This window comes from Microtus pennsylvanicus, chromosome 17 (genome assembly GCF_037038515.1).
Source record: "Microtus pennsylvanicus isolate mMicPen1 chromosome 17, mMicPen1.hap1, whole genome shotgun sequence".
Lineage (NCBI taxonomy): Eukaryota > Metazoa > Chordata > Mammalia > Rodentia > Cricetidae > Microtus > Microtus pennsylvanicus.
The window spans coordinates 30,338,052-30,360,987 of record NC_134595.1 but is presented as its reverse complement, the minus strand read 5'-3'; the positions used below and the strand labels follow the sequence as shown (position 1 = coordinate 30,360,987).

At 51.4% G+C, this 22,936-nt stretch overlaps 1 protein-coding gene across 1 annotated transcript; it reads left to right on the top strand.

The window, feature by feature from the left end:
• The first annotated feature begins 252 nt into the window (after window positions 1-252).
• Window positions 253-11,612, top strand: Ackr3 (atypical chemokine receptor 3). Its single transcript, XM_075951797.1, has 2 exons — window positions 253-337; window positions 9,733-11,612. The coding sequence occupies exon 2, from the start codon at window positions 9,774-9,776 to the stop codon at window positions 10,860-10,862; it is 1,089 nt and encodes a 362-aa protein (XP_075807912.1). The 5' UTR covers window positions 253-337; window positions 9,733-9,773; the 3' UTR covers window positions 10,863-11,612.
• Window positions 11,613-22,936: the final 11,324 nt, after the last annotated feature.

Below are 22,936 nucleotides of genomic sequence, written 5' to 3'. Positions count from 1 at the left end.
TCTGTTGACATTTCCCCCCATGGGGTCTAGACTTTGCAAAGGAAGGGAGGTTGAAGGCTCCCAAGAGTGTGTTTGTGCAGAAAACAACAACCCAGAGAGGGTTGCAGGAGGGCGTGGGCCTGTATACAAGTGTGCTTGCCTGCCCGTTGGTGGGAGGGAGGAAGGGAGAGAGAGCGACAAGGGTTGCAAAACTGCCACCTAGAGGCGCCTTCCTGCAGTGTATATAAAAGGCAAGTCCGGAGCCTGAGAGATCTCAGTCGCTACAAACTGCTCAGCACTGAAGGAGCCTGCAGCGCTCACAGCCAGGAAGGCAAACCACAGCCCAGGCAGCCTTGAGGTAAGAAAGCGGTTTTTCTGTGTCAGCTTTGCTGAGCAACGCCAGCAAGGGGCAGGGCTCCTGTTCTTACGGGAACTGGGCTTTTTTTCACAGAACTCTTGGCCCCCTGAGCTGGTGGCTTTTGAGCCGGCAGGTCTGGTTTTGAAAACTCAGGGTGATTGCCTGCTGCATTCCTGCATTGCAAACTACTCCTGATTTGGGGGATCCGAGTTCAGTCACTGGCGGAGGGAAATCTCCGTGTGTACTTGTTTGCTACTGGACTCTGATTTGTTGCTGTTGAGTACTTAAGTTCCAGGAGGTAGAGGAACTTTAGAGAGAATGGGGAATGCCCCATTCAGCTTGCTCAAAGCTGGCTTGGGGGTGAGTTTGGTACCACTGTTTACCTGTTCTGCTTCGAATTATCAGATTGGAAGTACTTGGAACTGGCTGTAAAAACAAACATACTTTCAGATGCTGTGTTCAGAGGTGTTCTCCAGTAGACCAGACAACTGGGCTAAGTGTGTCTGAATCTAGGATGGGTTTAAACTCGGTGCTTTAGGGGAAATTCTCACCTCAAGAATTCTGAAAGTTGTAAACGTGATTGTTAAATACAGCTCATCTTATCTCTTTATTGCATCCCTGTTCGTCTCATTCTGAGAAAGTATTGTTCAACTTCAGTTGGGAGGGGGCGGGAACAGGCACAAAAAAGTGTAGTATTTTATAACTCAGTCTTCTCTCCAAGTAAACTGTGAGTATTGGGGAGTTTTGATAGGGTGCGGTAAAGGTTCACGGGGTGCCTGGGAGTGAGGTCGGCAGAGAGTGAGGTCAGGGTCGGGTGGTCAGCCAAGACTCCTGGCTGCTTGCTACTCCGAGAATGAGCTGTGAAAGGCAGACTGGCTGTCTCTTCCTCCTTCTGTCTCTTTCTCTCTGTGTCTCTCTCCATTCATTTGCTCACAACAAGATCAATTAATTTCTCCGGAGTGGGAGCGAGCATCTTTTTAAGGTGTCTGGGGGCGGCGGCATCTCCGAGACCTCAGTCTGCACTGTGCCAGTGTGGAAACTTTCTGTTTTTCTTTGAAGAAGCAGATGCTGGCTTTGTGTGCATTTAGTTCAGGAGAATGTGGAGCTCAAATGGGTAGGACCAGAAAGGAGAGTGGGGTGCGCGTGCGGGGAGAGGGGGGTGGGATGTCTGGTTTTTGTGCGTAGCTTGCAGCAGATTTTATAATGGAGAAAGCCCCGGTCTTTCTCCTGTCTGAAAAAGAGCTTGTCCCAGATGGAGCGACAACTTGGTAGGAGCAGAGCACAAGCTCCAGCTTGGAAACATTTTGCTCCAATTTTCCCCCGTCTGAGCAGTAAACACCGAGGGTTACCCTGTGGTTGAGCTCAGCCACTGCCTCCAGGAGGCAGCAGGGGCAGGAGGAAAGCTGTCTGCAAAGAGAGGTGTAAAAGCTGGGGAAGTTGACCGCCTGCCTGCTGCCTGTTGCGCTCCGCTCCGTCTCCAGTTTGCTTTTAAAGGGGTATGCACGGGGCAGTCACATAGACATATATTTTTAGGTTCCAGAAAGTTCCACGGCAGCATGCTTGTGCTTAGCCGAGTCAGAACTTTGGAGGTTAGCTTATTCAGAATTAATAGCGAGTCCTTAGGGAGCTAAGAAGGTATTATGATTTCTAATCAGGCCCAGAGCTGGGCCAAGGATAGGCTTTCTAGATGGAAAAGGAAAAAAAAAGCACGAAACACCCTGGTTAATCAGAACAGTGGCTTTTTGTGTGAGGATTTGAGGCAAAGAGGTCTTATTTTCAAATCCACATAGGGAAGTTAGTTGGAGTTTCTCAGAGCTGAGGCGAAAGGGACATTACTTTATAAACTTTAGGAGTCTCCGAGGGAGGACAAAAGGACCTCAGAGATTTCAGAACTTTTATTTTTTCTCCCAGGTTTTGTAGCAAACAGAATGGAATTTGAGCCCGAAGGCATTTGTATTTTTAAACTAAGCAGTCCAAAGATTCTTAAGGACCTGCACGGCATTAAAATGCTTCTTGTTGCTTGTTAGGTGGGTGCATGCCTGTAATCCCAACACTCTAGAGGTCTAGAGGCTGAGGCAGTAGGATTGCAGTGAGTTTGAGGCCAGCTTGGGTTACATAGCATACATACCGTGCCTCAAAATAAGTAAATAAACAAGAAGTCTTGTCATTGAAATCTCTGTGTTTAGATAAAATGGATAATCATGTGTAGTGATGAGCGTTTTCAAAGTCCCCAGACACTGGGACACCCATCTTCGATTACAATGAAAGCAAACAGCATAAATAAACAGAGGGGACCAGGTGTCAGGCCAAGGACATTTTCTGCAGGGGATAGTTGATGCCTTTCTGGCTAAGAATTTACTCACTTAAAAATGCTTAAGAAGGAGACAGCTAGCCTGCCCTCCCCCAGACTCCACTTTTATTTTTATTTTTAATAAGCACATCCCAGGAGTTGTGAAATATTGTGGGCACAGCTTTGCAGAGAACAAGTAAGTGGGACATGGACAGTGTTTGATTCTGTAGCCCACAGCTGGGAGAGATGGAGGCTGTCTTGGGTAGCCCTGAATTGCTACTGATGGAGCCCCAGGCAGCACGGGAAGCTGAGTTTGAAGGTTATGCCCACTGGATCTTCTAGTTTTCTTGTTGGTTCTGACAGTCTGGAGGGTGATATATAGGAAGAACCCAAGCTCTCATAGCGTGGTCTTGGGAACTCTGGACCTCCCATTGTCTTGCCCAGGTCCTAAGCTGGTGGGAATGCAGTCTCTGGTGATATCCTGCCAGCTGGCAGCCTTTGTGTGGTACAGGGATGGCAAGATCTCTCCACTCCATGCAGACTCTGCTCCCTTGGGCTCCTGAGCACAATGGCTCTGATCCGGTTTCTGGATGGGCCGTTCCTTTAAGTCTGGTGAGTGCTCACAGTGAAGGAGGCCCTCTCCTGTGTTGGTGGAAAGTTCAGCCAAGATCCCCTGGGATAGGTGGCCTGTATCGGAATCAGGGTGTGGATTTTTCTCTCTGTATTTATTATTTTTTGAGTTCTCAAATAATTCAAAGCAATTCCTTACTTATATGAATTAAGGTCACTCAGGGCCACAGCAAATGTGTGGTCAAGATGGCATTTGTTTCCCATTGGCTCGGTGCTGGGGGATGGGAGTCCCTTTCTGCACTCAAGACTAGTATTTGGCCATGGAGAGCTGCTTGGGTGGATGTCACCGGGTTGGGCATGAGTTTTAAGTAGACTTACTAGAGGATTTGGTTCATCGGCAACACTGCAGCAATCACCTCCTTGGTGGGTAGTTGCTTCACAGTTCTGCAGAGGTGGCCAGACTGGCCTGAGTCAGCAGCACCCTCTGTGTAGACTCTCCAACCAAAGGGAAACCCTGTGCCTGCAGCACAGGACCCAAGTGGGAGCCACTGAGCTGGAGTGTGGACAAGGTGCAGCCCGTGCCTGCTTCTGTTTCCATCCCTCTGTCTTGTCACCTGCCCTGACCTGTTTCCAAATGCGTAGATAGTGAAGACAGCTGGGCAAATGTCACCTCCTGGTTTGAGCCCACACTTTCTCTGGGAAGTTCCATGTGGGACACAGGTCATGTGTTGTGGGAAATCTGTGAAGGAAGTGGAGGCAGTGGTCTGCCAGGCCCAGATGACCTCTTAAACAAGCAGGTTCTGGGACTACATTAGCTTGTCTGACTTCTGTGGGGCAGCAAGCGTTTGTCGGGGGAATCCTGGGCCAGGCCTTCTCAACTGTGTGGCACCTCTGTCTTTAAACCTTTGTTGTCCCAAAGCCATGGCCTTTCTCTAAACCTGTGCTGGCATAGATGGGCTAAAGCCAGATGTCCTTGTCCATAGGTCAAGATCATCTCTGGTCTCTGCTCTCCTCCATGAAGACAGTGACTCACCTCTCAGCAAGGCCCCTGTGTTGTCCCTCATCTGTCTCCCTTCTCTTGAAGGTTCCCCACCTTCCTACTGAACCCATGCCTGGGAGGGTGGCAAGCCTTTGTGCCTTTCTGATGGCCTTGTTTAGATGGTGGGTCCTGGTGGGGGATGGGGGTTGGGTGGGAGTGGTCCTGGTTTGACATCTTCACCCGCTCCAGAGTGGTGCCTCTGAGAAGAAGATCAGCTGAATGAGCTGGAATGAGCTGGAAAAGGAGTGCAGCTCAGTGTTGCCCAGGCTGCTGACCTCCCTGGAGCACGGCCTGGTCAGGTCCCTGTGCTCCATTGGTGGGACAAAGGTGAATGTGACCTGATGGGGAGGAGATGGGCAGCGATGTGGATGGCTTTGCCGTGCATAGCGGGACAGAACCAGGCTGAGAAGGATCTTCTGCTCTCCGATGGGATGTGGCGAACATGTTGAGGCAATTTGGGGAGCCTTAGCCAGACACCTGAACACACTTGGCACTCTCTCGAAGGATCTTTCTGGGGATAAGGACATATGGATCGCAGCCCAAACCACCACCCCATGGAGACTCTAAATTTGGATGCTTCTAATTCTGGTGCTGTCCCGGCATGCTAGGGAGCTTAGGCGAGCCATTTGAAAACAGCTGGATACCGCAGGCTGCTTGCAGCAGCTGGGTGTGATCCAGGACATTTTATGAAGAGCAGTGAACCTTAGAAGCGAGAGGCATATTTCTGAGAATAACTTCCACTTCACAGAGAGGACGCCTGGGCCACTGGGACTGGGAGGCATGGCTGAACGTGATAGGCTGTGAACCTGTGGGAGAGCTGGACAGATGTGGGTGATGTCTTTGTGTAGGTAATGGGCAAAGTCCCTGGCAGACAAGGCTGGATGAACTAAGAGAGGCAGTCTTGGGAAGAGGGAGCCCAGATAGACACTCCTGTTTAGGTACATCTCTGGTCCCAGAAAAGTGGATCAGGGACCTTTGATGGTCAGGGGCTCATTCCTCCCTCTGTTAAAATTTGCATAATTTTGATGTAAACTTGCCAATCATATAGGCGTTTTTTTGTTGTTGTTGTTATTTTTGTTTTTGTTTTTTTTCTGGAGTAAAAATGCCAAGGCTGCCTCTGCATTTGCCTTCTCTTTACTTTCCCCGCCCAGCGTCTTCTCCTCATTGTAGATCCTTGTCCGTGTGTCTTTATAGGCATGCATTTGCATATAAACCACTCGTGATTTTGCCTTTTCTCTGACATCAGTGGGATTGTTGCAAGCCGCTGCGCATCTGCTTCTTCTTGCCTTTTGCTCAACAGCATTCGCGAGCCATTTACTGCCCTTGTTCTTAAAAGTAGCCTGCCTCCCCTCCCCCCTCTCCCCCTCCCCCTTTACAGCTGTGTTGTATTCCAAACAGTGGATGCACCACCACGCTTTATTGCACTAGTCTGCTAGTGTTGAACATTTATGCTGTCTGCAGGTTTGGCTGGTAAGCAAATTTGGCTTTAGTAGATACCTAAGGTGTATATTTGTGGACACGCGGGTATCTCAAGAAGATGTTTATGAACTTGTAAAATCATAGAATAAAATCGCCATTTCAAGGCTCTGCTCCTCCCTACCCAGATGTGGTACGATGGAATTGGGAAAGCATCAGAATTGGGTCTCATCCTGGCCTTCTCCAGGGGTGGACTTTGAGGGAACAAAACGTGAGACCGTGTGCAGGGGTACCCGACAAATCGCTCTTAGTTTCTGACCTAAGGACAGCAGGGAAGGAAACAGGGTTGATTGCAGCGGCAGGTGACTGGGCAGGATGGGGAAACCGAGCAGTCATGATGACCAGGAGACATTAATTCTGGACACAAATCCCTGCCCATCCAGATCTGTGTGGAATGTAGCGTTCTTCATGAACTGCCCGGGAATCCCCTGTGTCCGCTCCAGGGAGTCCAGGTCCCCATGCAGGGCTCTCTGGGAGGTCGTTTTCCTCCCACTAGCCTTCCCTTTCAGATTGCTCGGAGAGCTTGTCCAGGACAATTGGAGTCCAAGGACTGTGGGCGGATGCCATTCCGTTTACCGCCTCCTGATTCTGCGTCTGTCAAAAACGCTGAAGGTCATTTGCTGAGGATTAAGCCAGAAATGGAGGAGGGCTCTTTGCTTCAGTGATGGGCAGGCATTACTAGTGTTAGGAGGGCACACTCCTGATGTCCTGCAAAGGGGCTGTGGCTGCAGACCACACCCACGTGACATGCAGTTTTTGTTGTTCCCAAGCAGATGGATTGTCTAGTTATCATTTTCTTTCTAGAATCAGTCTTATTTGTTGCTAGAACCTAGATGACGAAGGCCAGGCTGTGGGTGACCCTTTGGCATCTTTGTTTTTGTTTTAGTCACCTGTTGGAAGCAGAGTGGGTCCGGTTGCTGCCTTTTGTCTGGTTTCCAGGAGCCTTCTCTGTCAAGGAGGAGACATCCAGTCAGGGGCCAGGGGAAGGTAGGGGCAGTCAGGATGAGACTCTCTAGCTTCGACTGGCTGGGATGTGTGCTGCCCACAATAGGTGATTGTTAGTCACAGTGCGTGGAGGGGTCACCTGCTTCAGCTCTGTCCTTCAGAATGGTACCCTTTGCCCCTACTTGAGACTCTTCCACCGTGCCAAGGAGCCTCAGAAGTAGGGACACACTGGGAGGTGTGGTTGGGACTCTGTGCCTGCCCAAGAAATACTGCTGTGTCTCTGGAGCCCAATGGTCATGAAACCAAGGATCTTTTCCCAAAGGTAAAAGCCAGAAGCTAAAGGGCTGGGTGAAGGTCCTCCAGTCCATGCTACCGTCCGCTGCTGTCCTAAAAGCCCAGCAAAGCCAAGATTAGCAAAGGCACCTGAGAGCCAGAGAGTTAATTCTGCAGGGACAGTGGAGGAATACAGAAGGCAGACACCGTCCTGTCCCTTGTGTTCCATGGGGCCTTTGTGGACCATTGCCAGCACTACACATACCTGGGCACTGGAGGCAAGGGAGGTGGGAAGCAGGGACTGCCTCCTGATGTGGAGAGGGAAGTAGGACAGGTTCAGATCCAAGGTCAAGTCATCTAGGCTTGAAGCCAGTTCTTTGGGATTTTCAGCCTCCGTGACTGTGATTACTCAAACCACAGGCTGGATCAGTAGGTCAAGGAAGAGCCCACACCACTGTTAGCCGAGCATTCCCGTGGTACCCATGGCCTTCTTTCCTTTTGCTTGTGGGCCTGGGAATATTTTTTTCCAATCCCTGATGCTCTCTAGAGACTCTGGGTCAGAGGAGACTGAGAGGGCTCTTGTCTAGACTGTGTCTCTTGTAATTTAGACTGGCCTCCAACTTCTTATATAGTGGAGGCCAACCTTGAACTCTGGATCTTCTTGTTTCCATCTCCTGAGTGCTGGGGTTATAGCTGTGTTCCCCCATTGTCTTATTTTAATAAAACCGAGTGAAAAGAAAATAGATCTTTGCTCTAGAGTCGTGAAGGATGCAATTCTTGGTCGTTCCTTCCAAGTAAGAAATTCAGAGTGCAGAGCCAGCAGGCTGTGTGTGTGTGTGTGTACAGTTCTAAGTCACCTGGGGCTGACCTCTATCATAGGCCAGTCTAACAGGTCACAGAGAACCCGTCCTTTGGAACATGCTCTCCTCAGTCCCGACTGCTCTTCTGAAGCTCTCAGAGCTGTGTCGTAGGACAGAACCAGCATCTCCTAAACTGAATGGGCTCTGGGTCCACCTGCCAGGATATCTATGAGGATCATCGTCCACTCCATCCATGGGAGATGCTCTGAATAGGAAGGACGAAGCTCCCCATGCAGAAGGCATGACCTTCCATCAGCAGCTGAGGATATGGAATCTAGTTAGGTGGCCAGGAAGAAAACCCCTTCTGAGCCTTCAGGCCATCTCCCTTAACTGTGGTTCAGGGGCAAATAATCTGCTGTGGGCTGGGAGTGTGGTGTGATCCTAGGTGGTATCAGAAGTCATTTCTTTTCAAGATTCCTTTCCCTGTGTCCTGAAGGAGAAAGCCCTTTGACTTACTCTTGCCTGCAAGCTCTTGACTTTGCCTCTGCTGGGGACTTAGTATTCCTAAGAGCGCACCGCCAGCATTCAAGCTAGTGCGGACCGGCTGTAGTGAGGGATAACTTCCTTCTGGAGAGTCCTCTGTCCTGGCAGGTGCTGGGGTGAGTTTTTGTGGAGCACAGGTGGGTTCTCAGATTCTGTGTTGTGCCCTTCAGCCCTGGGACAGCAGACACAGGTGGTTAAATCTTAGTTTAGATACGATTGAGAAGCCATAATTCTAACCCAGGTATGTCCAATCGAGGATCTGGTGGTTTTTCATACCTTGGGGTCAGCCACCTGGTCACCAGCCCACAAATTGCTGTCCCATGGGAATTCTCATGTGTCTCTTAGAGGCCACCGCAAGTGAACCTGAAAGACAAGCTTGCCTGTGTCAGTTATCACCAGTGACTGGATGCCTCTTCTTTCTGGTCCTGCAGTGTAGCTTGGCTGTGATGACATGGTTGATTGTCCCAGAACCATGAACAGACGGGCAATAGAAAACAGCTCCCGGCAGTTCCTACAGTGTCTGCGGAGAAATCACCACAGGCATAGTGCTACCCTGGGGTCATATTCTCACTAGGTGTGACATGGTGACAGCTAAGAGTTTTGGCCTCCAGTCAGACAGGTCAGCGAGCTCACCAACCCTCCAGATACACAGCAGGTGGCTGGTGGCTTATGTGCTTTGGGTCTTGGCACATCGTGCTCCTGAGTCTATAGAGCAAGGAAGAAATGGAAAACCAGGCAAATACTGAGCGCTTGAAGCAGCTGGCTGCTTGCCCTTGGCTGAAAACTCCCAGCAAACCCAGAATCTGGAAGTTTGGGGTACAATAAGATGGCAGGGCTTTCCCTACATGCTGGCTGTGTTTCCTGTGGCCTTCATGACTGTCAGTTGAGGGCAGGGGAGGACCCAGGGAGGGTCCAGGTTAGCAGATGGATATTGCAAAAAGGCTAAAAAAAGAGTTGTATTTTAAATGCAATTTGCAAGAGAATTTAAAGTGCTTTCATTAAGACACCAAAGCAACACACTTGTAATTTTCATGCCAGGAGCAAATCAACCCTGCCACTCTCGGGGATGTCAGTAAAATGGCTCTTGTGGGCTCCTGCTGAGCACAGGCAGGCCGTCAGCATTGCTGTGGCCAGGGCTCCACTGTCTGACATTTCTTTGGCCCCTGTATCATGTTGATTTCACACCCAGGACACAGCCAAGCTGATGCCTCCATAACACAGCCGTGGAAATGCACAGAAAACAAGCCGGGCCTCTCTCCGGCCTCACGTAGCTGTAGCTGGCGTGTGTTTGATGTTGCTTCTTTCAGACCGCGAAGGTTATTTTCTTTCCTCCTTTCTTTCTGAAGACATCATAAAGCAAAAAGCCAAACAGATGAGCATGCTCAGGACCCCAGACGAATGTTTTGACCGAGCCCCGAGGTTTTCCTTGTGAAATGATCTTGTCTCTCTGTCTGTCCAGTTTCCTTTGCTGTAGGTCCTTTGGTGGCTCCCTTCCAGACCATGGATGTGCATCTGTTTGACTACGCGGAGCCTGGGAACTACTCCGACATCAACTGGCCCTGCAACAGCAGTGACTGCATTGTGGTGGACACGGTGCAGTGCCCCACCATGCCTAACAAGAGCGTGCTGTTGTACACCCTGTCCTTCATCTACATTTTCATCTTCGTGATTGGCATGATTGCCAACTCCGTGGTGGTCTGGGTGAACATCCAGGCCAAGACCACAGGCTATGACACGCACTGCTACATCTTGAACCTGGCCATTGCAGACCTGTGGGTCGTCATCACCATCCCTGTCTGGGTGGTTAGTCTCGTGCAACACAACCAGTGGCCCATGGGTGAGCTTACATGCAAGGTCACACACCTCATCTTCTCCATCAACCTTTTCGGGAGCATCTTCTTCCTCGCCTGCATGAGTGTGGACCGCTATCTCTCCATCACCTACTTCACTAGCACCTCTAGCTATAAGAAGAAGATGGCACGCCGTGTTGTCTGCGTCTTGGTGTGGCTCTTGGCCTTCTTTGTGTCCCTGCCTGATACCTACTACCTGAAGACGGTCACATCTGCTTCGAACAATGAGACCTACTGCCGGTCCTTCTACCCCGAGCACAGCATCAAGGAGTGGCTGATAGGCATGGAGCTGGTCTCCGTCATCTTGGGTTTTGCTGTTCCGTTCACCATCATTGCTATCTTCTACTTCCTGCTCGCCAGAGCCATGTCAGCATCAGGCGACCAAGAGAAGCACAGCAGTCGGAAGATCATCTTCTCCTACGTGGTGGTCTTCCTGGTGTGTTGGTTGCCGTACCACGCTGTGGTTCTCCTGGACATCTTCTCCATCCTGCACTACATCCCGTTCACCTGCCAGCTGGAGAATGTGCTCTTCACGGCGCTGCATGTCACGCAGTGCCTGTCCCTGGTGCACTGCTGCGTCAACCCGGTCCTCTACAGCTTCATCAACCGCAACTACAGGTACGAGTTGATGAAGGCCTTCATCTTCAAGTACTCAGCCAAGACGGGCCTCACCAAGCTCATCGACGCCTCCCGAGTGTCAGAGACCGAGTACTCGGCCCTGGAGCAGAACACCAAGTGATCGCTCTGCAGAGGTCTGGGGATGTCTGCGTGTGGCAAGTGGGAAGCTGGGCCCTGTGGTTTCTAGAAGAAAGCGATGTAGCTTTGGGTCTGGTTGCTTGGGTTTGATGAAGAGAAGAAGGTGCGTGACAACACTTCCTGTCTCTCCTTCTCCAGGCAAGATGGCTGTCACTGGGATGCTCACCCTGACAGCTTGCAGCAGGTGGGGCTGTGCTGTGCAGCCAGAGCTGTGTATTAAAGCCAGGAGCAGGATAGGCTCATGGGCATCTGTACAATAGAACCTTCTGTGTCTCCTCAAGTTTTTACTTGGCGGCTTTTGTATTTAAGTTTTAAGACTTTATTTTCTCACTATGGATGTACCTTATAAATGTATTTGAAAGTTAAATATATTTTAAATATTGTATGGGAGGTGTTGTATTCAGACCACGTAGGCCTCAGATTAGCTGGACTTGAGTTTTGACTAAGGACGACATTAATTGTTAGCTTATTTGAAATTTTATATATATATATATGAATATATATGTATAAATTTATGCCAGCCTTGGCTGAAATGTTTTATTTACAATAGTTTTATATCTGTGTGGTGTTTTGTGCCAGCACAGGTTATGGAACAAAAACTGCCCCGCAGTGCAGTTTGTGACATGAACCGTATTGTAGAGTTATGTTTCTGGCTGCAAACCCGTGAACAAAGGGAACAGAGTGTTCTCTTTATGTGTAAGTTATTTTTTTAATAAAAATTTTTGTTTCCTAAGACTGCATCTGGGTCTCCGTTTTGAAAGTGTTCTTGGGCTTTGGATGGCATGCCTGCTGCTAATGAATGGATGTGTGTGGAGTCTGGGTGTGTGTGGAGTCTGGGTGTGTGTGGAGTCTGGGTGTGTGTGGAGTCTGGGTGTGTGTGGAGTCTGGGTGTGTGTGGAGAGTGGGTGTGTGTGGAGAGTGGGTGTGTGTGGAGTCTGGGTGTGTGTGGAGTCTGGGTGTGTGTGGAGTCTGGGTGTGTGTGGAGAGTGGGTGTGTGTGGAGTCTGGGTGTGTGTGGAGAGTGGGTGTGTGTGGAGAGTGGGTGTGTGTGGAGAGTGGGTGTGTGTGGAGAGTGGGTGTGTGTGGAGTCTGGGTGTGTGTGGAGAGTGGGTGTGTGTGGAGAGTGGGTGTGTGTGGAGAGTGGGTGTGTGTGGAGAGTGGGTGTGTGTGGAGAGTGGGTGTGTGTGGAGTCTGGGTGTGTGTGGAGTCTGGGTGTGTGTGGAGAGTGGGTGTGTGTGGAGTCTGGGTGTGTGTGGAGTCTGGGTGTGTGTGGAGAGTGGGTGTGTGTGGAGTCTGGGTGTGTGTGGAGAGTGGGTGTGTGTGGAGAGTGGGTGTGTGTGGAGTCTGGGTGTGTGTGGAGAGTGGGTGTGTGTGGAGTCTGGGTGTGTGTGGAGTCTGGGTGTGTGTGGAGAGTGGGTGTGTGTGGAGAGTGGGTGTGTGTGGAGTCTGGGTGTGTGTGGAGAGTGGGTGTGTGTGGAGTCTGGGTGTGTGTGGAGTCTGGGTGTGTGTGGAGTCTGGGTGTGTGTGGAGAGTGGGTGTGTGTGGAGTCTGGGTGTGTGTGGAGTCTGGGTGTGTGTGAAGTCTGGGTGTGTGTGGAGTCTGGGTGTGTGTGGAGTCTGGGTGTGTGTGGAGAGTGGGTGTGTGTGGAGTCTGGGTGTGTGTGGAGAGTGGGTGTGTGTGGAGAGTGGGTGTGTGTGGAGTCTGGGTGTGTGTGGAGTCTGGGTGTGTGTGGAGAGTGGGTGTGTGTGGAGTCTGGGTGTGTGTGGAGTCTGGGTGTGTGTGGAGAGTGGGTGTGTGTGGAGAGTGGGTGTGTGTGGAGTCTGGGTGTGTGTGGAGAGTGGGTGTGTGTGGAGTCTGGGTGTGTGTGGAGTCTGGGTGTGTGTGGAGTCTGGGTGTGTGTGGAGAGTGGGTGTGTGTGGAGAGTGGGTGTGTGTGGAGAGTGGGTGTGTGTGGAGAGTGGGTGTGTGTGGAGTCTGGGTGTGTGTGGAGAGTGGGTGTGTGTGGAGAGTGGGTGTGTGTGGAGTCTGGGTGTGTGTGGAGAGTGGGTGTGTGTGGAGAGTGGGTGTGTGTGGAGTCTGGGTGTGTGTGGAGTCTGGGTGTGTGTGGAGTCTGGGTGTGTGTGGAGAGTGGGTGTGTGTGGAGAGTGGGTGTGTGTGGAGTCTGGGTGTGTGTGGAGAGTGGGTGTGTGTGGAGTCTGGGTGTGTGTGGAGTCTGGGTGTGTGTGGAGTCTGGGTGTGTGTGGAGAGTGGGTGTGTGTGGAGTCTGGGTGTGTGTGGAGAGTGGGTGTGTGTGGAGAGTGGGTGTGTGTGGAGAGTGGGTGTGTGTGGAGAGTGGGTGTGTGTGGAGTCTGGGTGTGTGTGGAGAGTGGGTGTGTGTGGAGTCTGGGTGTGTGTGGAGTCTGGGTGTGTGTGGAGTCTGGGTGTGTGTGGAGAGTGGGTGTGTGTGGAGAGTGGGTGTGTGTGGAGTCTGGGTGTGTGTGGAGAGTGGGTGTGTGTGGAGTCTGGGTGTGTGTGGAGTCTGGGTGTGTGTGGAGTCTGGGTGTGTGTGGAGAGTGGGTGTGTGTGGAGAGTGGGTGTGTGTGGAGAGTGGGTGTGTGTGGAGAGTGGGTGTGTGTGGAGAGTGGGTGTGTGTGGAGTCTGGGTGTGTGTGGAGAGTGGGTGTGTGTGGAGTCTGGGTGTGTGTGGAGTCTGGGTGTGTGTGGAGAGTGGGTGTGTGTGGAGTCTGGGTGTGTGTGGAGTCTGGGTGTGTGTGGAGTCTGGGTGTGTGTGGGGAGAGTGGGTGTGTGTGGAGAGTGGGTGTGTGTGGAGTCTGGGTGTGTGTGGAGAGTGGGTGTGTGTGGAGTCTGGGTGTGTGTGGAGAGTGGGTGTGTGTGGAGAGTGGGTGTGTGTGGAGTCTGGGTGTGTGTGGAATCTGGGTGTGTGTGGAGAGTGGGTGTGTGTGGAGAGTGGGTGTGTGTGGAGTCTGGGTGTGTGTGGAGTCTGGGTGTGTGTGGAGAGTGGGTGTGTGTGGAGAGTGGGTGTGTGTGGAGAGTGGGTGTGTGTGGAGTCTGGGTGTGTGTGGAGAGTGGGTGTGTGTGGAGTCTGGGTGTGTGTGGAGTCTGGGTGTGTGTGGAGTCTGGGTGTGTGTGGAGAGTGGGTGTGTGTGGAGAGTGGGTGTGTGTGGAGTCTGGGTGTGTGTGGAGTCTGGGTGTGTGTGGAGTCTGGGTGTGTGTGGAGAGTGGGTGTGTGTGGAGAGTGGGTGTGTGTGGAGTCTGGGTGTGTGTGGAGTCTGGGTGTGTGTGGAGAGTGGGTGTGTGTGGAGAGTGGGTGTGTGTGGAGTCTGGGTGTGTGTGGAGAGTGGGTGTGTGTGGAGTCTGGGTGTGTGTGGAGTCTGGGTGTGTGTGGAGTCTGGGTGTGTGTGGAGAGTGGGTGTGTGTGGAGAGTGGGTGTGTGTGGAGTCTGGGTGTGTGTGGAGAGTGGGTGTGTGTGGAGAGTGGGTGTGTGTGGAATCTGGGTGTGTGTGGAGAGTGGGTGTGTGTGGAGAGTGGGTGTGTGTGGAGAGTGGGTGTGTGTGGAGAGTGGGTGTGTGTGGAGTCTGGGTGTGTGTGGAGTCTGGGTGTGTGTGGAGTCTGGGTGTGTGTGGAGAGTGGGTGTGTGTGGAGAGTGGGTGTGTGTGGAGAGTGGGTGTGTGTGGAGTCTGGGTGTGTGTGGAGTCTGGGTGTGTGTGGAGAGTGGGTGTGTGTGGAGTCTGGGTGTGTGTGGAGTCTGGGTGTGTGTGGAGTCTGGGTGTGTGTGGAGTCTGGGTGTGTGTGGAGTCTGGGTGTGTGTGGAGTCTGGGTGTGTGTGGAGTCTGGGTGTGTGTGGAGTCTGGGTGTGTGTGGAGTCTGGGTGTGTGTGGAGAGTGGGTGTGTGTGGAGTCTGGGTGTGTGTGGAGAGTGGGTGTGTGTGGAGAGTGGGTGTGTGTGGAGTCTGGGTGTGTGTGGAGTCTGGGTGTGTGTGGAGTCTGGGTGTGTGTGGAGAGTGGGTGTGTGTGGAGAGTGGGTGTGTGTGGAGAGTGGGTGTGTGTGGAGTCTGGGTGTGTGTGGAGTCTGGGTGTGTGTGGAGTCTGGGTGTGTGTGGAGTCTGGGTGTGTGTGGAGAGTGGGTGTGTGTGGAGTCTGGGTGTGTGTGGAGAGTGGGTGTGTGTGGAGTCTGGGTGTGTGTGGAGTCTGGGTGTGTGTGGAGTCTGGATGTGTGTGGAGTCTGGGTGTGTGTGGAGAGTGGGTGTGTGTGGAGACTGGATGTGTCTGGCCTCACATGCAAGAACGATATTCAGTGAGAGAAAACTGCCTTACAGCCCAGCTGTGGGGCTCGGGGGCTGGATTGATGTAAGGGCAGCATCTGGGCAGGGGGAGCACTATTGCCTCATTCCTGAAGGGCCATTTTCAGACAGTGATGAGTTTGGGGAGGATGAAGAAGGCAAGGGTGGGTGTGGTTTCATGGCTGTTGGGTAGAACTTGCTGTAAAAGGTAGGCTGCCCGCTGTTCACTCTCCAGGAACTCTGGTCCTTATCTTAACATCTGCCATCGTCCACAGTCACAAGTCCATTAAGACCACCCTGCTGAGGGCATAGGGTGTGCTGCTGCTTTTCCATTCTTCCTACAGGATACAGCAGTGAGTTATGTTTGCTCTTTGACTTGCCAATCACAAGCATCTTTAAGTCCAGCACTCCGGAGGCAGAGGCAGGTGGATCTCTGTGAGGTCAAGGCCAGGGCAAACCTGACCTACATAGTGAGCTCCAGGTCTGTGTTGCAGTCTCTGTCTCCAAAAGGGGCTTTGGACCCCCACCCCCACCCCAGGAAATACAGGCCAGGTGATTTCCTAGCCTGTGCATTAATTTACACTACAATGCATTTGCAAATGTTCTTTTGAAATGGGGGCTCCTGCCCTCACTGATTCTCCAGGAAGCTAAGGGAACACCAGAGGTGTCAGCAGGCCAGTGTTCTGGGCAGGAGCTCAGAGATAGGTTGGCTGCCAAGACCACCCTCACCCGCTCCAGCTCTGAGGATGATCTGCATGGGGGCACAGATTGGTCAAAGTCAAAAGCGCTGATCCGGAGAGCCTGCGGCTGCCCTTCTATAGGAAAACCCCTGTGTACATGGGCTTTCCCCCCATTCACAGCCAGTGGCCTTAGAGGTCCCCAGGGACATATGAACCATGTCAGCTGCAAGGCATCTATATCCTGTGAAGGTCTTCATGCCTGGAAATTTTGTATAAGGGCTGTAACTTGTATTACGGCCTGCTGGATGCACACCTACAGTCTTCAATGCTTGAACAGTTGGCCTTGATCCAAAGGATATTCTGCTTAGACAGCAATAAAATAGACAATTGAGATAATAATAGTCTAGCAATAGGTAAAAACCACTGAGAAAGGAGAGTAAGAAAAATGGCCATGTAAAGTCAGGGAAAACTACAGCCCAGTGTGGGTCCCTGATAGTAAACAGGGACCTCAGATCTGCTCTGAGGTTTAAGTAGTTCCAATGAGCATAAACACACTCTCTTTAAGAAGTGAAGTCAAGGGGAAGGGGGAGTGTGGAAGGAGGAGGGGTGGACTAGAACCAGAGTCTGCAGTTCAGCCTTGCACTCAGTGGAAATATTCAACATAACTCACCTGCAGCTGGAGCCCCATGTTGGCCAGTGAAGACCTGCCTTTCTCTAGAGCACTGGTTAAGTCATAGGTGGCTGTACCTTGCTGGGTTGGGCCAGGGTCCTTGATGGTCATTGGCCCATAATGGCGCCTGCTATGCCCTCTCTGCCTGATCTTCAGGCAGGTCTCCTGTGTCAGTCCTAGTCCAGTGACTCCTGCTGCCACGTGGGACCCTGGGGGGGGGGGGGAGATGCTGGTGAGACTACTTGGCACTTTCTACTTTGTCATTACACGGTCTCTGGGTAGTCATTCAGCTGCCTCCTCCCCCTCTGAGATGAGGAGGGACACAGAGAGAGGTTTGCCAGGCTGTGCCTTTGCACCTAGGGGATTTCCTATACCACCCCCACAAGGTTCTTGACACACGTGTCAAGTCTGCTGTCTCCAGGGTGCAGGGGCCACCTCCATCTCAGAGATGGCTCAGTGACAGAGCTCTCTCTCTCTCTGTATTCTACAATTCCCCCTTTTGTCCCCGCGAGGCTTCAAGACCTGGCGATGGATCCCTGCTGTTTATACTCCAAGTCCCACCTTGGGCTCCTGCAGCCCCTCTCATGAGACACAATGGAAGAATGCAGAATCAAGGGGTGTAGAATGGGCTCAAGGGAGTGGCTCATCCTTTAACACGGAAAGGGTATTCTGCTTCGCTCTTCACGTGTGAGCACAAAAGAGGCGGAAGGAAGATTATGTGAACGGGTGAATATGGCCCAGAGCTCGGCAGGAAAAGGGAAGTCAAGAGACCTTAATTTCCCTCAAATCTAGACATCAGAGGCCCAGGAATTTTGTCACTTGGTGGGCTGGCTAGGTTTAGGTGAACTTGACACAAGCTTGGAGTCATTTTGGAAGAAGAAACCTCATTTGAGGAAAATGTCCTCATTGGATTAGCTTGTGGGCCAGCTGTAGTCCATGTTCCCAATTGATGGTTAATATGGGAGAGCCCAGTTCACCATGGGTGGTGCCATCCCTGGGCTGGCAGTCCTGCGTGCTATAAGAAAGCAGCAGGCTGAACAAGCCAGAGAGAGCAAGCTGGTAAGCAACATTCCTCCAGGTTCCTGCCTTGAGTTCTTGTCCTGACTTCCCTCAGCGTTGGGCTGTTGCCTTGAATCGTAAGCTGAAATACACCCTTTCTTCACAGCACTAGGAACCCTCAGTATGACACTTGGAACCCACTCTTTTGGCTACCTTTGTGAAGGATAGATCTTTCAGAACATCAGCCTCCAGCATTCCAATATGAATACAAGAGCCACTTGGTGCCTTAGCAGTCAGTGGCACTCACACTTGGATGTATTGGGTGTGCTCCAGCTATCAGAGGAAAAGGAGCTTTTGCTTCCCGAGTGCTCCTTCTCGGAGCCACACCTCTCTGCACCCTCCATCCTTGCGCTGGTGGGGCCGTTGTTCCAGGGATGCCAGGCGGTGATTGTTAGTGCTGCCCACTGCCCTGTAGATGTGCTCTGCCTGGCTTGATGCATAAACCCCTTACTCTGCATGTGGCTTGGGTTTTCTCGAAATGAGGAGTGATGGCTGTCAAAGACCTTAGCACAAAACCCTAGCCACTATTCAATGCCTTCTGTCCTCTGAGGAGCCTCATGTAAGTGCCCATCCCAGCAAACTGGGGAGACACCCCCCCACATACTTACGTTCACAACTGTCAGAGAGTCAAGAAGTGTGAAGTGTTTACACCTGAGTCTTCTTGGGACCACTCCTGGAAGCAGCTGTTGGAGTCTGGTTTGTTTACTAGGACTGGGGAATTCTAACTTCTGGGCTTCTACCTGGGGGCACTCTGTCACTGGTGGGTCCCTGAGACACCTGTCTAAGCCAAGCACAGAACTTGGGCGAAATGTAAAGATCTATGGACTTACACAGGCTGAAATGGGATAGGATGGGACGGATGGGGTGGGAACATCCATAGAGAGAGTGACAAGGGGGCTCCCAGGTACCTGACGGGGGGCTAGGGTCTCACTTCTGAACTCTGTATGACTTTGTGTGTGTGTGTCCTTTCAGAGTGATGGGTTCAAGTGGGCCAAATACTTCAAAAGATCAGCTTTACACCTATAAAAGCCTTCCATTCCCTTATACCTGGATCTGCAAGCAAAATTTTTGCTTGGCTTTGGCGGGGTATCTTCCACCATCAAGGGCCCCGCGGTCTTAATTCTGAGGATACCATACATACATGGTATAAGACAAGTCTGAGCAAGTTCTGATGGGAATTGACTTCCCTGAACCACTTGGCTTGCAGTGATTTACTGTGTTGGGGGTAGCTGGGGAGGCCCGGCCATGGGTCTACGCTCTTAGGAACATTTACTTCCCTTCCTCTGGTTCTCACTCCCTCACACACTTGCATACATAATACCCACAGGTAGACGTGCCTGGACTCATGACTGCTCTTGTAACCAACACGCATTCAGACAGGGTTTTCAATGTCATGTTTGGGATGAGTTGCGTGAGCCTTCTGGATATGATTTGAGGTTCCTCCTCTAGAAGGCACTGGTAGCTCCCATCATGGGGGCAGGCCTGGGAGAAGAACAAAAGACCCGTCATTGTTCACCATGTCGGGGACTAAGAGAGGCTGTAACTTTGCTGAGCCTCAGTGGCATGGGATGCGATATGCCTTGTCCCAAAGGGTTGCCATGACGACCAAACCACAAGGCCCTTACAAAGGGCTCATTACAAATACTCAGAAGACAGCAGCTGGTCCTTCTTCACTCTTCAGACAATCTTTATATTTTTTTCCATAACAATAAGGTGTTCTAGAGAAAGAGGGCTAGGTGAGAGAACACTTGCCTTTGAGGCTCGCTTGCCTTAGCGGTGTTTCTCTGCTGAAACAACAGTCCCATGACACACATGGCAATACATAGATAAATTTTGGGGGAGACTGGTGGGTGATGGGGAAACTGGCATCTAGCGGGTGGAGGATAAGACCACTGCTGAAGAGCCCACGGTGCACAGTACCGCCCAATAACAATAAAGCATCAGGCTCTAGACACCAAGAGAGTGGTGAAGAGGAGGCCCTGGGTCTGGTGATGAGGAACCCTATCTAGCCACTAGGACTTGAGACTTCAGGATATCAATTCTTTCCTTAGCGGGACCTCTGACAATCCCAGGTCTGGGGAAAGCATCCAAAGGGGACCAGCAGAGTCACAAGTTGTCTTTTGACCTTCTCCCACACACAAATAAATAAATGTAAAAATAAGCAAATAAATACATAGCTCCAGAAAGAACATGGTCAGTGGACGGGGCCAACGGGACATTATCAGGCGTTGCTGATGGACGCCATGGCTGCTGACAGGTTTGGTGAAGTGCATATATGTCTTCTGGGAACCTCTTACCTCTGCTTTCCTTCCTGAGAGAATGGTTGACATGCCTGAAACCCAGTCCACCTGTGAGTCAATCCAGCAGAATGTGTAGAGAGAGGGATGCGTTTGGAAATCCGTGCAGGGCCACGCTAATGTTCTTACCAAGCCCCCATCCCTACCCCAGCATGAATCGTCTTCCCGTCACTGAAGACCAAGATGCTCTATGATTCTGTCTCCAGCATGGCGGTGTATAATCCCTAGGTGTAACCCATGCCTTTGAGCTTGCCTGATGACTGCCAGAAGTGTCTGGTCGCCTGGCTGCCTGTGAGATGCCTTCCACACAGCCCTGCTCTGTGTCCCACTTGGTCCTCACTTCCATCTCCTAGGGTCTTGCTTCTCAGCCCCTGAGATGCATGGGCCCAGGGCAGGATCCCGAATAAGGGTGGTCATGGTTGTCTGTGTGGTATGTGCAAAGTGAGGGACAGCTCTGGACTTTTGCCTCCTTCACCAGCTTCGTGTCTGTGGGCTTTCATATGCTGATGGCTGCAGACACTTCATGTAGGATTCTGAAAGGCTGCCACTCAGGGGCAGTTCTCCCTACAGGCTGAGGGGTGTGGAGCGGGGACTTCACAGACATTTGTCACGATGTAATGTCCAGAAGCAGAGAAACAGGCGCATCTGCATTTCCATAGCCATTTCCGGAACAAAACTGATTAAAACCATTTCCTAGGTAGGTCAGCGTCTTCCCTTGAACAATTCTCACAAGAAAAGGCAGAGAGAAAGTCGTCGGGGCGATAGCATTAAATCTGCTTGGGTGACTCAGAATGTATGTTGGCACGGCAACGCGCCATGTGGCGGGCAGGAGACGTGTCTTGTTGGTGGCGGTGGCGTGTCTGAAGAGGCCTGGCTTCAGCAAGCCGTGCACAATTTGCTTCCTTTTAGCCTTTCATATGAAAGCGTTTGAAGCTATCTTTTCATTCCTTTCCACGGGGCTGTAATCAATAGGAAGAACGCATTAAAGGTTCCCCCCACTGTCGCATTTCTCAGGGTCCTTGTTGAGCGTTCTGCGCCGCGCTGTAATGAGAATTTGAATTCCGTGCAGTGCACGAAGTGTAAATGAAAAATCGCCGGTCGCCCAGCTGTGCAGACCGAGAAATGCCTTTGCCGACGATTTATTCTGCACTTGTTCCTGCTAATTCGTTCATCCGTCCATACATTCGCTCATTCAATCACTAGCTGGACAGGCTTTATGGAACGCCCACTGTGGACGGCACAATGCGCTTGTCTTTAATGTACAGAGATGGCCAGGCCACTGTGCTTTCTTTAGAGATGCTCCTGGCCTGCAGTGGCGATGGGCCACGAGACTTCGAGAGTGCATCAAGGCAAGGGGCATCCTGGAGTCTTAGCTGAGAGGAAGGTGTGGTCGTTTAGATAAGAGAAATAGGGAGGGCTCGCAGAGCAGGGACCCTGCCAACGGGTAGAACTGCAGGGCCGGCCGGGAACAAAGCTGGGACCTTAAGTCTCAGCTCTCAGGATGCCTCCACTTTTGAACTGTTCTTGGAGGGGAAAGTGAAGGGGTCTGTTTGAGCAAACCTAATGAATACCGAGACTGTCAGTCTCTGTGTGGTGGCTTATCTTTACATGGGATTCAAAGGTCACTATGTCCCCACTCTTGGGACATAAAATGAAGCTCAGGACAAGGAAGTCAAGAGAGAACTTAGCAAAGCCTGGGACTTTCCAGATGGGTGATTGCAGCCTCCACCTGGTTTGCCTGAACATCCTGGGTCTTGATCCTCAGGGCTCCTTATGAAGTAGGGATATGCCCAAAGTTCATGACTCCACGGGAACCCAAAATCGGCTTGCCCAGTGTGGCATCTTTTGGGTTGATTTCTGCCTAGAGATTTTAGATTTATTTATTTATTATGTATACAACACTCTGCCTCCATGCATGCCCACACGCCAGAGGAGGGCGCCAGATCCCACCACAGATGGTTGTGAGCCACCATGTGGTTGCTGGGAATTGAACTCACGACCTCCAGAAGAGCAGACGGCGCTCTAAACCACTGAGTCATCTCTCCAGCTCCTGCCTAGAGATTTTAAACATCTATGTGTTTTTTTTTCATTTAACAAACCCTCCCTAGTGAGGTCAGTGTGCAGTGGATATTGCTCCCCGAGTTTCTTTTTGTTTGAGCATGGGCTGCAGCGTTCACGATGCTGTCCTCAAACACCAGGGAGGCAGAGAAAGGCATACGAAGGTGGCTTCTTGTTCACTTCCTCAGAACAATGACAGAATTGATGCTAGCCTCAGAGGGAAGAGTGTGGCCCCCTCAGTTGTATGTGTGCGTGGGAGCAGGCACGTGTGTATTTGTGTGTGATGTCATATGTACGTTGTGTGTATGGTATATGTGGGGTGTGAGTGTGGATGGAGCCAGTGCTGGGGAGTCTGTACCAAGTATAAGTGATATGTATGGTGTATATCTGTGGGTTGTGTATCCATGGGAGGTGTGGGCATGTATGTGCTGTATGGTGTGTTGTATATATATAAAATCTCTGTACTGTGTAGTCTCTGTTGTGTGGCCTATATTGATGATGACATGTGTTGTGTGTATTGTGTCTTGTGTGTGTGGTGTGATGATGTGTGTTGTGTTTGGGGTAACTATTGTGTCCTGCTCTGCCCAGAGGTCCTGGCTCTGAGGCTGAGAGCCAGTGCAGGCCTGCATAGTGCTAGCTTTGTTTTTCTCCAGGCTCCTGCTCTGCCAGGGAAGCGTGCGGTGTCTCATCTGCTGCCCCTTGTAGGGGTCAGGGTGATGCCAGTGCCTGTTTCAGTTGAGTTCCGACCCCCTCCCTTCCCTGCTCTCCCTTTCCTTCTATACCTTGTGATACACAGGGTGGACAGAAACATCGCTTCCCTAGAAATACACGGCTAAGCCGCATGCGTCGGCACCCACAGGATATGGGCTGACTCTGAACCTAGCCGTGTGACAGTGAGTGGCCCAGCAACTGCTGCATTGCAGTGTCCTGCTGGCAGGAAGGTCCTTCTCACTCCCATGCCCCTGACTGGCATGCACGATTACTTCAGATGAGCTCACCCAGGACTTAGCAGAGATG